The following is a 15,000-nucleotide window of genomic DNA, read 5'->3' on the forward strand; positions in this document are numbered from 1 at the left end:
TAATGAGAAGGGCAAATTTGTTCTTGCACAATCAAGGTCTTAAAGTGAGAAATCTAAAACACCTTACCCATAGTGAGGGCATGGAAAATATGCTATGCTAAGGTGCCGGTAAGTGCTGGATGCAGTAAATTTTACTAATTTTAAAAATGGGTGGAATATTTCACTCCTAATAATATACATGAAAAATCACATGTTGATTTTTTTCGTGCAATTTCGAATAATCATCTTTGCACTCGAAATCATGTGATACAAATATTCTTATACATTTCAAGATGGCGATTTGCGCACTTTTTTCTGAAACTCTTGCAAAGGGTTCCTATCTCCTTACCATCCCAAAGATCATACAAGTTGACCTCTAGAGAATCCAGAATAAACTGGACAAGTGCTTTTGTGCTTCTTGACCCTCGATGAAATTCATGCTGTAAAAAATTTAACAAAAAGATCAGTAACACCTTGTGGACTGTGCTATTTGATAGCTGACAGGCAAGAGGCACTTACTGTAGGGTAAAGTACAAGTGATGGATAACTCTGTATTCCTTGTCGCCGGCATAAGTTCCACTCTTCTTGGCAATTGACAGCACCAATTCTGATGACACCCTCAAGCTCTCGAGCAACTTCTCGCCACTGAAATGAAAAGTTACAGTTGCAAAGAGCTAAGTTGCATCTACATATTAGTAAAAAAATTTTATAGAATCTCCTTGACTCCTGTGCTACGTCCTATTCAGGAGACAAAAAGAACAAACACACTCTTCACAAAGGCTTGGGGGTCACAAGCATCAACTCAACTTGACAAGAAGAAAAAAAATAATGTCTTACTGTTGGCGCCAAGTCATGGCAGTGAGAACAAAATGGCGAATAAAAGTTGATAAACCAAATGTCATCACTTCCCTCCACTGAAACCTCTGCAGCCGATAAAAAAAAATTACTGGTTTGTTCCACACGTACAAAGAAACTCATAAGTACAGGAAACAACAATAACAAGAGGCTACCTGTACCCTAAACTTTGTTTGAAGAAATTTTAGCCAATTTCCTTTAAAATTCACAGTATTTCAGTGATTTTGTATGTTACAATAGCTTGTTAATTCCGTAGTCCAAAGTCCAAAGCCCACATTCTGTAACCCAACCACATGGTTTTGCGCGATTGTAGAATATGTTTCACATTTAAAACTGTTGTTAATGGCATTGACTCCGATCAAAACCAGTAACCAAAATGCTTTACAACTTTCTACAATGGTATCTAAAAGTACCTTTTTCTTTTATAAAATACCAGGAGAATTAGAAAGTAATTACACATAGCCCGGTAAGATGAGTTACTGAGTCATACGATGACTAGATATCGCATTGCATGCAACGAAAACACAAAAACTCATTCCGGGCATGCACACAATTCTTTGACACATGTTTCCTCGTCAATCTGTTGCATAGTGCGTCCATGGATTAGTGGTCATCAAGATTGCCTCTGAATGAGGGAATGGTTACTTCGAATCCTACTTGGGCTGCCTTCTACGAGACAAAGAAATGTTTAATACTCATGCGCAGCCACAGTGCACCCCCCAACCCCCCGCCCCCCCCCCCCCCCGCCCAAAAAATAATAATAATAAAATAATAATAATAATAATAAAATCCAAAGTCCAAAAACAGAGTCAAATCCTTGAACAAAGTAAAAAGTACATTTTACTCACCAAAATCTGAATACCCTAAGGTTATAATCTCTGGATCATCATCATATATTCCTATGGGACCAGATCAACAAATGAGACAACAACTACAACAACTCTACTGTATTCTGCAAATTGCATTTGCAAATAAATAGCATAGGGCCAAGCAGGGCTGGCGTAGTGGTGAGATTGCTCATCTCACACAAATGTGACCTGGCTTGATTCCCTGACTCTGCGTCAACAATACCGGGTTAATTTATTATTTGGGTTGAGTTTGTTGGTTCTCTACTCTACTCCAAGAGGTTTTTCTCAAAGTACTTCAGTTTTCCCTCTCCTCAAAAACCAATATTTGACTTGATTTGAGTTAATGCTAAATCAATTTGATTTCTCTGTACAATGCCCCATAATTAGTGCCTCTGCACAAGAAGACTTGACATTTAAAATAAAGTTCATTTTTATTTTATTATTAGATTTGTGTGTGGGTAGGCAAGATAGGAAGGTTATATTAATATAAGGGATAACTCTTTCTTTGGATTTGAATTTGAGATGGGAACTACCAGCAATTGCAAAAAGGTTCAGACACTGAATCGAAAATTCACCTCTTCTCCCTAAAACGCCTCTTCCAGTTCATAAGAAAAGTCCCAAGGTCCCTCCCTCCCCTCCTCCCTCCCTCCCCTCCCCCTTTTTCAATGTTGATACCCTTTAGTTTGAATGCCAAGTGGAGATGGAAAAAACGTTGCTTGGGGGGGTGGGGGGGGGGGGGAAAGGGGGGTTGGGGATGCGCAGACTTGAATGACACACATTATACGGTTAACAGGGAGTGTCTCAACTCTTTTTTGCAATTGCTAGTAGCTTGATAGCTGCATGCACTTCCACTCTGAAACAGAATTAGCCCAGCCCTAGTGTGAAAATGATGCTGCACAAGAAAAAATAACAAATCTTGTTTCTGACCAGGATGGGAACCCATTTCACTAAGAAGACAATTTTGCTGACAATGGCCTTTTTTATACTAGAGACGCATTATCCGTCTGGACGAACTACCTCTTGTTGTGGATCTTGAAGGACACACAACGGAATGTTATACACCTTATTCCAAAATGGCCGCACCATTTTAGTATTCTTTTGTTTCCATGCAAATTGGCCCTTATGGCCTCGTTCAAGGTTAAATATTCTTTTGAATTTTACGTTTGAAAGCGAGGCCATACAGGCCAAATTTGCATGGAAACAAAAGAACACTATAATGGTGGCTATTTTGAAATAAGGTGTGTTTGTCTAGACAGATAAAGCATCTTGTGCGCATCTTTATACGAGAGATGCACATCCAGACAAACAGCAAATGTTTGCCCAAGTTCATCCAGACGGATAATGCATCTTATCTGTTCGTTCTGTCTTTACGCTAGATGGATAACACGAGAGAGTTACGCATAATTCATCTGGACGGATTATGAGTCTCTCGTATAAAAACAGCCAATGTCAACACTAGCTATGATGAAATGGTAGATGAAATGAATTATATATGAACTGCGGATATGAAATCAAGTGAAACTATGATCTTCGCAGTTATGAGCGCAATTTTTGCAATTGCGTAGAGAAGCCTGAAAAATTCAGGACTTCAACGGGGTTTGAACCCGTGACCTTGCGATTCCGGTGCGACGCTCTAACCAACTGAGCTATGAAGCCACTGACGTTGGGAGCTGGTCAAAAATTGTGCTCATAAGTGCGAAGATCATAGCTTCACTTGAACACTAGCTATCTTACCAAATTCTTCATTAAAATAGTTCCAGCTTTGGTAGTGTCCTCCTCCAAAGTGGTCATCTTTCAAACCATCTTCACCATACACATCATATTTTTTACGCAACTCTTCATCTGAAAACGTACACAACAAAAGAGGTCAAGGTCTCACATAATGGTCCAAACCCATTCAAGGAAATGATAAGACAAGTGACAGAGTCAATGCATCAGAAACACAAAAGACATCAACAGCTTTTTAATAAAATGTACCATAAATACAAGTATAACATATCAGGTTATTTTGGTGGTAAATCATTGTTGTCCAATAAAATCTGCTGTGAACTTTGTTGCGCTGTTGAACAAGCATACTTGCACATCCTGTCACTTTTGTTACTTTACATGCCAATTGCAGGGATCGCCGTGAAAATAGCAATCACTGCAATTGGCACCCCAAGTGATTTTCACTGATTCCAATTTTATTGAGACAAAAATCACCTATTGTGCTGCTGGGATAAGAGAAGCAGAAGATATAGGGCACATTTATGTAACGAAAGCTATAAACCACTGTTGGCCGCAAAACACTGTCCAGATGAGAAATAGCCGTCTGATTATTGATCCCATTTTATTGTTTTCTTTTTAGAAATCAAAGACTACATCACGACATATGGTCAAAAGGGCAAATTAATTTTAAGCTCTAATTAATTGTGACATTATTACGTACTACGTAAAATCCCTGGAGTGCGATAAGAATTTAATTAAACCTTTAATTGAAATAAATTAATTTGAAAATGAAAAATCAAACCATGGTCTTTTCCCAGATTATGCTTTCCACGGCACAACATTTCGTTAAATAACATCTACCTAATCGTGACAACAGAATTATTCTTTAATAAACTCGTTATCATGGATCTACTGCACAATTCCTTACCTTTTAAAACTTCATATGCTTTATTAATTGCTGTAAACTTTTCATGAGCTTGCGGATCCTCCTGGAAAAAACGTGAAACAATAAAGCTCGATCCAAAACATTTGGCAAATTGGAAAGCAGCTAAGTTGCCGGTCTTTCTCATGTTACCGTATTTTTGTCAGGATGAAGTTTAAGCGCTAATTTTTTAAAGGCTTTTCGGATTTCTTTGTTGCTTGCATCCCTTGAGATCCCTAATAATTCGTAGTAGTCTTCGGAAAACACAACGTGGCATAAAAAAGTTAAAAATAAGGTAAATAACAGATGTGAATTCATTCTTGAAAGCCGAAGCGATGATTTATTTTTGAAATAACATGACATAACAAATCGTTCCCAGTCTCTCTGGTTAGCGCGGTTGACACGTAGGTCCGGATGTCCGGAAGTGGGTATACAGCGCATCTTTTAGTGCGCAGGCGACGTGTCCAACTGATGCAGTATCTCACAGCCGTACTATTATTTTGTTTTTAGTCCAATCAATGTTGCCTAATGTATTTCAGTCTATTTAATTGTACAAAGTAAATTATTATTTTTGCTCAAACTTTTGAATTTAGTTTCCGAGATTGTCACGGAAACGGAGCTTATCCACGCAAATTCGTCCAAAACCATCCATGAGTCCCAGAGAGAGTACCAATGAATTTGAACTAGAAAGCACGGGAACAAACACCATTTCTAAAGAATTTAGGGATCATAAATTATTTTAAGGGCGAAAAAGTAAGAAAGAAATTAAAATGGAAATCGGAGAAAATGAAACTCGATCAATTTCAAAAAGCCTTTAAAATTCCCCACCCCCTCCTCCCCCCAAAAACACTTAAATTTATATTAACCATTTAACGACAGCCGTCTTCAAAGCGGATTTTTATTTCATTGCTTTTTATTTTTTGGCAAAAATTCTACAAAGGATACAACTGGGAACCCCCTAAATATTCTAGAAATAGTTTGGAATTGAGAAGACGTTCCACGTATAAGTCGCAAAAATAAGACAGATTTTAATTAAATTCTTATTTTATGGCATCGAAACTAAGTAAACATTTTTGTTAAGTAATTACGGCATACAACGTTTCAGAGAATATGGTTAGCAAACAGTGATATGGTTGCCTGGGCTACACAAGCCAAAATGTAAATATAAAGTTAATCTAAACAGCAAAGATGGCAAACAGATAAAATGAAAATGCTTTGAGGTATGTGAAACACAACTTTGAACTTGAATACTTTTTGTATCCGAAATCTATTATTTTAAATAGTTAGAGCCTCAAGTTCTGTACGATCCTTCATCTGATCAAACGTTAAATGTTACAATCTCAGTTTGACTGAAACAGGTAGAAAAGATAGCACTTTCTCTTCATATTGGATGCTCTCAATATCTTCTGTTTAAGTGCTGCAGCGGAAAGCATATCGGTGACAAGAGAAACTTCAGTGCGAGTCGAGAATATTGCGCTCTAGTTTACTTTACCTAGTTAAAGCCACTGTAATGATTGATACGAATTCAACCCCTCAATATATCGTAATATAACGACAGAAAATATCATTTTCGAACTTTGAGAGCTAAGCTCGATCCTATGTCTTGTGGCATGATCACGTTTTGTGATCTACTAAGGAGTCAACGTTTTTCAAATTCCTATAATCTTTCAAGAAATATCTCTTTCGTTTCACGATTTCATCTGGGAATGCGGAAATTTTAGGTTTGTTTTGCAGTACCAAAGTAGGCTAACTATTGATAAATGAAACTTTAGTATTTTGGCACAAGATCAGTGTTACAGAGAAAACTCAATAGAAACGAAAGTTTGGATGCGACCTGAATGGGTCTTACAAAAAAGTGACCCAGTACTCCACGCCACGCTTCCTCTTTTCACAGCATCAAGTTCTTTAAAGTGTTGAACGACACCTACTCAAAGGTTCTGTCTCGAAACAGAATAATTCCTTGTTTAACGTTTGGTAAAATATTTACTTGTTTTCGAGTAATCAGACAGACATGTTGCACAGTTATTGTGGCATTTGGTATACTAAAAAGAACTGCATAATTTTCGGCATAATTTCCTAAAAACACGAGCACTGCGAATGCAACATTATGCTACTTTTACTTGCAAAATTCATCAAAGCTCAAAAGGGAACGCTCTTCCGGTTTTTTTTTCGGGGGAGGGGTGGGTCTTCCCAATTTTTCTTCTGAGGGAGGGGTGGGTAAGGTTGGACGTATTCTGCACTAATTGTACACAAATGAGTTCGTTTTTCAACAGGAATTGGGCGCTTACAACATCTGGATACGGACGGTGCAACCATGGAGAGAAAATTGCAGGAAATCCTTAACAAATTAAAATCATTTAAAAGGACTCAGTTTATTTGGTAACGATATACGCTTAAACTTGGTGCATGATGGAACAGGAATGACCTCCGCCCTATCAATATATATGAACAGCAATGATCATATTTTTGTGACTGCCAAGTAAATATTTCTCGTCACTTTTACAGTGACAGTAATCGGAATTGGTTGAGATTGATATGACAGCACGCAGACGGGATATGGCATATCCTTCGCCGAAAAATATTATCATGCCCATGTTTGGGTACGTGCGAGTCATTAGACGAAGAACGCTGACGAAATGGGTCAATGTGCACTTGTACAAAGCTGGTTTATCGATTGAAGATGTTGCCGACCTGATAGACTGTGTAATAGCCGCAAAACTAGTGAATGTACTATCGGGAAGTCGTATTGCTGTACCTATATTTGAGCCTCAGAGAAAGAAACGCCAGGAAGTCGGATGGAAGAACGTTTGCAGCTATTTATCAAGCCGTGGTTTTCCTCCAGAATGCACTGGTAAGGAATACAAAATGTTTTGCGTTACAGTTTTGTTACACTCTCTGATTGTTCGCTAACATACGTCTTATTTAAGGTAGTATGTGAAACTGACAATATCAGTCCCATATAGGAGTGAATATTCGCAAATATGCTAATGGAGATGGTGAATGTTAACCCGAATAGATGTATTTATCGATGACGATTTCTTGGATTCTCGGAAAAAATCCGATCGCCATTATCGAGTTCCCTATCAGTCCGTGGTAGAGCATCCGAACTAGATTCGACTTAATTAAGTGTACTCGGATTTTTTTCCGAATATCCCTGAGGCATTATTGACAGATACGTCCCTTTACAATGATTACTATTAAAGGCCAACTCGTGGGACCTCAAAGTAGTCATATCAATGTTTATTAACACGGAGTGCATCGTAGAATAATTCTTCGGCCATTTCATTTAATGAATAAAGGGATAGTTTCTAAAGAAACTGTGGTGCTGCGTCGGTGGGGAAGTAGTACACAAAAATTTGGTTTTATCAAAGGAGTTGATAAAGTAAATTGACCACCGTACAGGGATTCTAAAAGCTGACGTTTCGAGCGTTAGCCCTTCGTCAGAGCGAATCCAGGAATTGTGGGTTATGTGTAGTTTTTATGTTAGAGTAGGGACTACGCTATTGGTGGTAACATGGCAACGTGAAAAACAGGAAATTTACTTCATTGGGGCCGATTACATGAGCCGGGCCGGTATTACATGATGAGGTGAGCCAGCCCGGCTTGGGCTAAATTTAGAATATGTCGTTTGCAAAAAGATAACAACAACAAGAAGAAGTGGAGAGACGTTTGTCTTGCTAAAATTGTCATTAAGGGTGCGTTCGATGGACCCTATTCCGGAATAAGAATACGTGGAGTGATGATTTAAAACGGTATGTCTGTCGCTTTTGAAGCAACAAGGATAATAATATATGTTTAAAATAGCATTTTAGCAAGTATTTGATAATTTTAATGTGAATCTCCGTAAAAACGAAGGATTTCCAACTTCTATTCCATGCATTCCTATTACCGAATACAGTCAATCGATTGCGCCCTAAATTTCACCATTGCTTAATTTAAAGAAGCCTTAAGGTTTTGCTATCTTATGAATCCTTAATTTAGACATAAGAAACGACTATTCCAAATAATAATAATAATAATAATAATAATAATAATAATAATAATAATAATAATAATGTCTTTATTAATCAGTAAAAATACATACTAATTATTTACAATATATAACCTAATACAATAAAAATGAAACTATTTAATAACTAAATTATGTTTGAAAAAAAGCCTATTTACAAAAGATGATTTAAATCGCTTAGTATTTATTCTAGGTAAAAGACTGCTAGTACTTTTTAAGTCTTAAAGCTAAGAGGATTCCTTGACTCTTGGCCAGCGTTACGAGGTTTATTAAAAATAGTACGGTCTGATTTGTCTAATATCTATAAAATAGGAAATATACTTTCGCTTGTAACAACGGCAAAGAAATTTCTGAACAGCAGTATTCCGTGGGCTTTTTTTCTCTAAATGAAGTGGAGTAATGCGATTAGAAATCGCTGGGCAGGCTAACCGGGCTGGGGCCCGTTTCTCGAACGTCCCGAAAACTTTTCGGGCGCGAAAAGCCATCCGTGAAATTGCCAACCGCTTGTTTTGGAAAGCAGATCTTTTAACATGTTTTCAAGGTAACAAAAAGAGAAATAACTGTGAAGCTTGACGAATTAAATGCTCTCCGTTCTTGAGTTACAAAGGGAATCGTGACACCCGAAAATGGCCCGTAAAGTTTCGGGACTTTCGAGAAACGGCCCCCTGTCCCGGTGAACGCGATTGCATGGAAAAATCGGATCGCGATCCCAGCTTAGCGGGCTCGATTAATCGCAAAAGTTTTTCTAAGACGTGCTAGGATCTCGGCTAAACTAGCCAGCGTGGCTCATGTAATTGGCCCCTTGGTCAACCTTTCCCTAAGGAAATCCAAGTTCAAGATTTTGCGTGATGTTTACTAGCTTTATCTTAATTGTCAATAACAAATACTATTACACGACCAAAGACTTATTTTGAACACTCTCTCTCTGAAAGACAGTTAGGAAAGTGAACTCGAAAATGTTCACGCTGGAGATAACTGACACAAGCCTCGGTTTTCATCGAGTAATTTTCATATTACCTTCTGGTAAACTCGGACAAGTAAAATCAAGCCTCCGACTGATTCTCGATTTTTATTGATTTAAAAATAATACGAGTGAATGGAACTGAACGTAATTTTCAATAAATATCCCAGCGTATTAGTACTGACAAAAAAAAGTGCTTCAACAGACTTTTTTGTAATGACCTTTTGTTCCGACTTATTTTACAAACGGGTTTTAAATCCTAATTTTCAAATGGTCCTTCGTAAAACCTCTGTGTTTTTTTTAATTCCTCTGAGCATGCGCAGTTCAAGCGTACATTCCTGTGTTTAATATAGACATGGCGGATACCATTCTTGACGTCAAATATATCAAAGTATTTTTTTGCTATCTCAGTGTTATTTATCCTTCTTAAGACCTCATTGAAAAACGCTTTCTATAAGTGATTTGAGGCAAACTAATTGTTGTTAAAAGTTTTTGGCTAACCATTTACCATTTACAATTGTAAATGAAAGTTGGAAAATATTAACACTCGACTTTTTGCTTTTACTTATAAAAACCACCCAGGTTTAAAGGCAAAAATATTTTGTTATTTGTGTCATCAATTCTATAACTCGTTTTCTATCGCTTGGCTAAGAAAAAAGAAACAATTAGAACGATTTACAATTCATGAGAATCATCGCTCTACCTGTTGAAATAAACATATGGAAATTACGGCCGCCAGCGTTCCTATATTTGTTTGCCAGCCACATGTAAATATTTTGGAGCTCTTTGATGTCTGGCACCTGCACAACAGCGGCGTGTGTCCAAATTGTCATAACCACGCAGTATTGCTTTTTAGCACGACTGTCATCTTACAAGGAAGTCGTGTCAAACGATTAGACTCTATTGAGGTGAGAAACAGAATTTTAAATCGTAACTCAATATTGTGAATGGATGGAACCAAACGGACTCAGCAACATTTTAAGGTACGTTTTGTTTTCTGTGACAGAATCGCTTTCTGTAATACAAATTTCACTCTCTTCTCAAAAGATGCCTTTTCAAGAACGCCAAAAATGAATGATTTTGTGTTTATAAAGCGCCCATTTCGGTAAAAGCAACCGATCCAACATTTTTGTTTGCGACTTTCAAGTTACAAATAAACACTGTCATAGAGGGTCCATATAAAACGAGGAAAATGTTGTCCGTTTTTTAGTCATCGTTTAAGAATGTTATTTACTTCTTGGACGTTTCGGCCTCCTTTACCAGGGAACAGAGGTTAATTTGGCCTTCGTCTATGTCTAATATTGAAAAATATATATAAACATAAACGAACGAAGGATTAAAATTTGAGTTACCTCGCACGAAAAAGATTAAAAACTACAATTGAATCGGCCATGCAAAACCACTGGAGTGTTACATTTTAAGTACGAAAGTAGACACTGAAAAATAATTCATTTTGAACGTCGAAGGCACCTTCACTTGTCAGTGATTTGTTTTGAATCCGAATACGTTCGAGCTGAAATAGAGTGAACATTTCCCGGCTGCTTTTGGCGTCTTTTGTTTAAAATCCCTAGCTTTTGTTGCCTTCGCCTATTTCACAGTATTGTGATCGTATGCTCGCAATATGTTTTAAATGAATTTTGAAAAGAGCGTGTATAAGTTTCTGCGGGATACATTAGACAAAATACAACACTTTGAGAAGTAAGAATAGCTAAAAATTGACAGATATCCTTGATACTCCGAGGGGTGTTGAATATTCTAATCGCATCCCAAGCTTATATATTATTTACATGCATTTGCAAGATTTTGTATGTAAATTTAATGGAAAGAGAATTGGGCCAAGTTCGTTTGAAAACGGGACTCTTTCTTCACAATTCTTCATTGTAAAATATATAATTTAGCGTAAATTTTTATTAGATTTCAGCAACTGGAGGTTTAATCAAGTCAAGGTGTTTCTTAAGAAAATACTTTCTGTTTGATATTTTTATTGATACAAATTAGCTCACAAAAAGAAGAGTAGTGTGACCATTTTTAAGTTCAACTTTTCAAATTCTGCGCGAAATAATCTGAATCCAGAGAAACGTTCAACTCCATAATAACGAAAACAAATTAAAATGACAAACAAACTTCTACAGGTTAAGGTTGGAAAATCACTTTTTCCACCATCAAAGCGACTCTGTCACTCTATGCGAAAGAAAACTTCAGACAAAATGTTACGGACAATACCAAAATTTCCAAAACGTCTAACTGAGGTCAAGATATAACTGCTACGAAGCTTAGTCTATCTTGGAATGAAGTTACAACAATTTTCCTACGAGAAATATGAAAAAAAATATTGAAGATTATTTCGTTGAGGTTTTGTGTAAATGTATGAACTGTGTTGATAATGTAAAGGAAACAGGCGGAAAGAGCTTAATGCTAAAACATCTCTACCTCGTTTAGAGGTGAAAAGCAGAGCGGGGTGTTCATGCAGTTCGCTATAGTTACCGACAAAAGGCTAACGCTCGAAACTTCAGCTTTCAAATTTCTTTACAGTGGTCAATTTATCATATCAACCCAGTTGATAAACCCATTTTTTCGTTTCAATTCCCCACCAAAGCAGCATCACAGTTTCTTCAGAAACTAAACGTCTTTAACGCTTAAGTTAAAGACAAAAGCTGACAGTAATTAGTTGTTACAAATCATATTAAAACATCGACTCTTGGCTGCATTCACAAAAGCTACCGGCTTAGTCGCTTCCAAGGGCGATTGACTATGTTGCCACCAGAGACCTTAAAAGCAACTTTAGACAAAGAGAAGCCGATATAAATAATGATATTAAATGTTGCCAATTTTGTTAGTGTTTCAGAACACCTGCGCAAGCTAATGTCACGCGTTAGCCATTTAACTGGCTTTTCGTGTTCAATTAAAGTTCTACGCGTGGTCGTTGCTATGACGATAACAAATTATCGCACTTGCTTGAAGTGGTACGGAGAGAAACATACTCAATCCGTGTTGAGGAGTCATTTCAACGGATGATTTGTACTGAATACTATGAGTATTGTGTTTGCATTTCCGAAGTTTTGAAACAGTACCGTCGAACTCCCGGGATTTTAAGAATTTTAGTGCTCAATAGTGCGATATTTTTTGTTGATAGTAATTTATCCCGGTGTAAAAAAAGAAATGGTACAGTCGTAAATAATCCTAAGTTTTCTCTTAATGGGGTTTTGATGTATGTAGACAAGCATACGAAACGTCATGCAAGTTAATATAAATGCATTTTTAAAAATGTTTATCCCGCTAATTGTATTTTATTCTTAAGTATGCTATACGATGGCCAAAGAGCAAGAGTTTATACAACCTTAAGATATTTAACGCTTTAATTACTTCGAATTAGGATTTTATCCAATTCTGTCAGTGGTTCTACGTATACGTCGGTCATCTCAGGTAATATGTTTAAGAAAACAAAGGGGCCCTTTGCGCATGTGCGTAAGAGCCAGTTTAGCTCATTACGTAAGGAGTTCTTTCATCTCACAACTGTATTTTTCTTGTATTCATAGATCCCGGTAATTTCACACAAGATAACATTGACCTTTTACTTGAGTTTGTTTGGAACTTAGTGCTCTATTATCTTATAAATCCTTTACAAGTCATGTTCAGCCAGACGCAAGGATCCGCAAGAGATTTTATTCTTTCCTGGGTGCGTCAAAAGCTTCCCAATAGAAACGTGACAAACCTTGACAAAGACTGGCAAAATGGTGTGTTGATATGTGAACTGGTAAATGCTACTCAGACTGGACTTATTCCTCCAAAACTTTACGCCGATAAATCAAACGGCGAAGGGAATGCGAAACTGGGGATGCAGATTGCGCATGATGCCTTTGGGATACCGCAGGTCATTTCCCCTTTTGATCTAGCGTCGTCTCAATTGGACGAGTTGAGTCTTCTCACATACTTGGCGTTATTTTGCAAGTATGAAAGTCTGCTCAGCGGAAATAATAAAAAGGGCGTGACAGACCTCCCAGAAACTAGGAATCAAGAAATCCATTGCAAAGCGTACGGTTCAGGTCTGAGATCCAGTGAACTTGGAAAAGTTGCGGAGTTTGTGGTAGAATTAAACGGTGCCAAACCCACCGATATCACAATCGCAATTGAATGCAAGCCTCTTCAAGGAGCCGGACATGATGATAAGCCCGACCTTAGCGTAAAACCGCTGAACAGGAACACGTATTGTGTGAAATATTTACCCGCACGACCCGGAGATTACGTCATCAGTATATTGCATTGTGGAGCACACATTCTGAGAAGCCCCTTCTATCTCACTGTTCCTGAGTTGAACGGTGTTCATACTGGAAAGAACTACCACAAAGACCCCACGAATGGTACTTCTTCTAATGGCACAATTAGTCAGAACGGCGGTCACTCTGAAACGTCTATCAAGTCGACGAGCTCGCAGCCGTGTTCCCCAATTCCGCCATCAGATGAAAAGAACTCGCCCTCCCCTGCCTTCATGGTAAATGAACCTTCACTCCGAATTTCCTTGAATACTGCTGAGGGACCAGGCCTTGTTGCAGGAGAGGTCGGTCGCATAGGCAAATTTACAGTTGTCACTGACAACTCAACCAAAGGCCCTTTGAGTGTCTGCATTAGCTGTCCAGCGGTTTCTATTCCCGTGCCTTATGTAAAAAGCACGAAGAAAGATGGCCATACAGAGCACGATGTGTTGTACATACCCACAGAACCAGGCGCTTACGAGGTATACATCAAATGGGGTGACCTGTCCATTACCGGAAGTCCATTCAAAGTTTTCATTAACAACGTTTCGGAAGATGCCGTCATTAACGGGTTGACCCGCGGGATTGACGATCTTGGTGGGCGTGGAAGAATACGGGTGTACTACGCAGCAATGTCGTCGAATGTCAAAGTTAGAAGAGATAATGAACTGTTAGAGAAATTCTTAGGAGAAAAAGGAATATCTAGTCGTTCAGATTTTGATCCATGGATTCCCCTGGATGTTGGCATGAGTAAGCTTGAAAGAGACAAAGTCTTTTCAAAGGCGGGGACTCGATGCACACCAATGGTGTTTGCTAATGATGTGTTCATTGGCAATTACGAGGACGTGTTAATTATGGATAAGCAAGGATTATTTGACAGATACTTAAAATGAAGCCAGGCATGTATAACAGACAATTGTTTAATGTGGTGCGGTTCAGCACAAAAGCTGAGTATTTGTTGTTCTGTTATTCAGTAACGGTGACAAATAATTGGTTAAGGTTCATTAACGTTGCGTTAGTGAATCTTTCGTCGACTTAGTTGAATTTTTGACATGGTACAAACCGAATGAGGTTTCTCTACTCTTTCGTCAAAGACGGATGTAGTTTCGGAAAAGTAAATTTTGCTACACGTTGTACCGTATTTACTCGATTGAACGCGGCGGCGTTTGGAAATTTTCATCTTCCATGCATTCCAGTGCAGCGTTTATTTCAGAATCATATTTGTTAAATCACTTGACTGACAAAAAGCACGGTAAATTATTTGTAAATTTTTTGGAAAACAGAAGCATGTTTAAACTTCCTTGGTCTTTCTTTTTTGTGCAGATGCTGTAAATTACCGAGTTAGAATAAACGTCTTCTCATTGGGTGCAGTGTTTGTTTGAGGGCGGTGTTTAATTATAATCCTGGCTCCATGTGTGGCTTATATTCGAGGGCGGTGTTAAATCGAGTAAATACGATACTTCGAAATG

The 15,000-nt window shown here is 37.9% G+C and overlaps 2 protein-coding genes across 2 annotated transcripts in view; one reads left to right on the top strand and one right to left on the bottom strand.

The window, feature by feature from the left end:
- The window catches only part of LOC137984684 (dnaJ homolog subfamily C member 10-like), an 18,452-nt gene extending 13,770 nt beyond the window's left edge, over positions 1 to 4,682 (bottom strand). The window contains exons 1-7 of the mRNA XM_068831926.1: positions 4,465 to 4,682; positions 4,318 to 4,378; positions 3,417 to 3,524; positions 1,683 to 1,733; positions 817 to 902; positions 499 to 624; positions 329 to 419 (exon numbers count right to left, since the gene is read on the bottom strand). Of these exons, the coding sequence (XP_068688027.1) occupies positions 329 to 419; positions 499 to 624; positions 817 to 902; positions 1,683 to 1,733; positions 3,417 to 3,524; positions 4,318 to 4,378; positions 4,465 to 4,674 (733 nt within the window). The 5' untranslated portion in view covers positions 4,675 to 4,682. The remainder of the gene's footprint in view (positions 1 to 328; positions 420 to 498; positions 625 to 816; positions 903 to 1,682; positions 1,734 to 3,416; positions 3,525 to 4,317; positions 4,379 to 4,464) is intronic.
- A 723-nt stretch (positions 4,683 to 5,405) lies between these two features.
- Positions 5,406 to 15,000, top strand: part of LOC137985029 (filamin-A-like) — a 9,799-nt gene continuing 204 nt past the window's right edge. Inside the window, exons 1-3 of the mRNA XM_068832452.1 lie at positions 5,406 to 5,531; positions 6,585 to 7,162; positions 12,818 to 15,000. The exon at positions 12,818 to 15,000 is cut by the window's right edge and continues 204 nt beyond it. Of these exons, the coding sequence (XP_068688553.1) occupies positions 6,847 to 7,162; positions 12,818 to 14,424 (1,923 nt within the window). The 5' untranslated portion in view covers positions 5,406 to 5,531; positions 6,585 to 6,846 and the 3' untranslated portion in view covers positions 14,425 to 15,000. The remainder of the gene's footprint in view (positions 5,532 to 6,584; positions 7,163 to 12,817) is intronic.

This window comes from Montipora foliosa, chromosome 14 (assembly GCF_036669935.1).
Source record: "Montipora foliosa isolate CH-2021 chromosome 14, ASM3666993v2, whole genome shotgun sequence".
NCBI lineage: Eukaryota > Metazoa > Cnidaria > Anthozoa > Scleractinia > Acroporidae > Montipora > Montipora foliosa.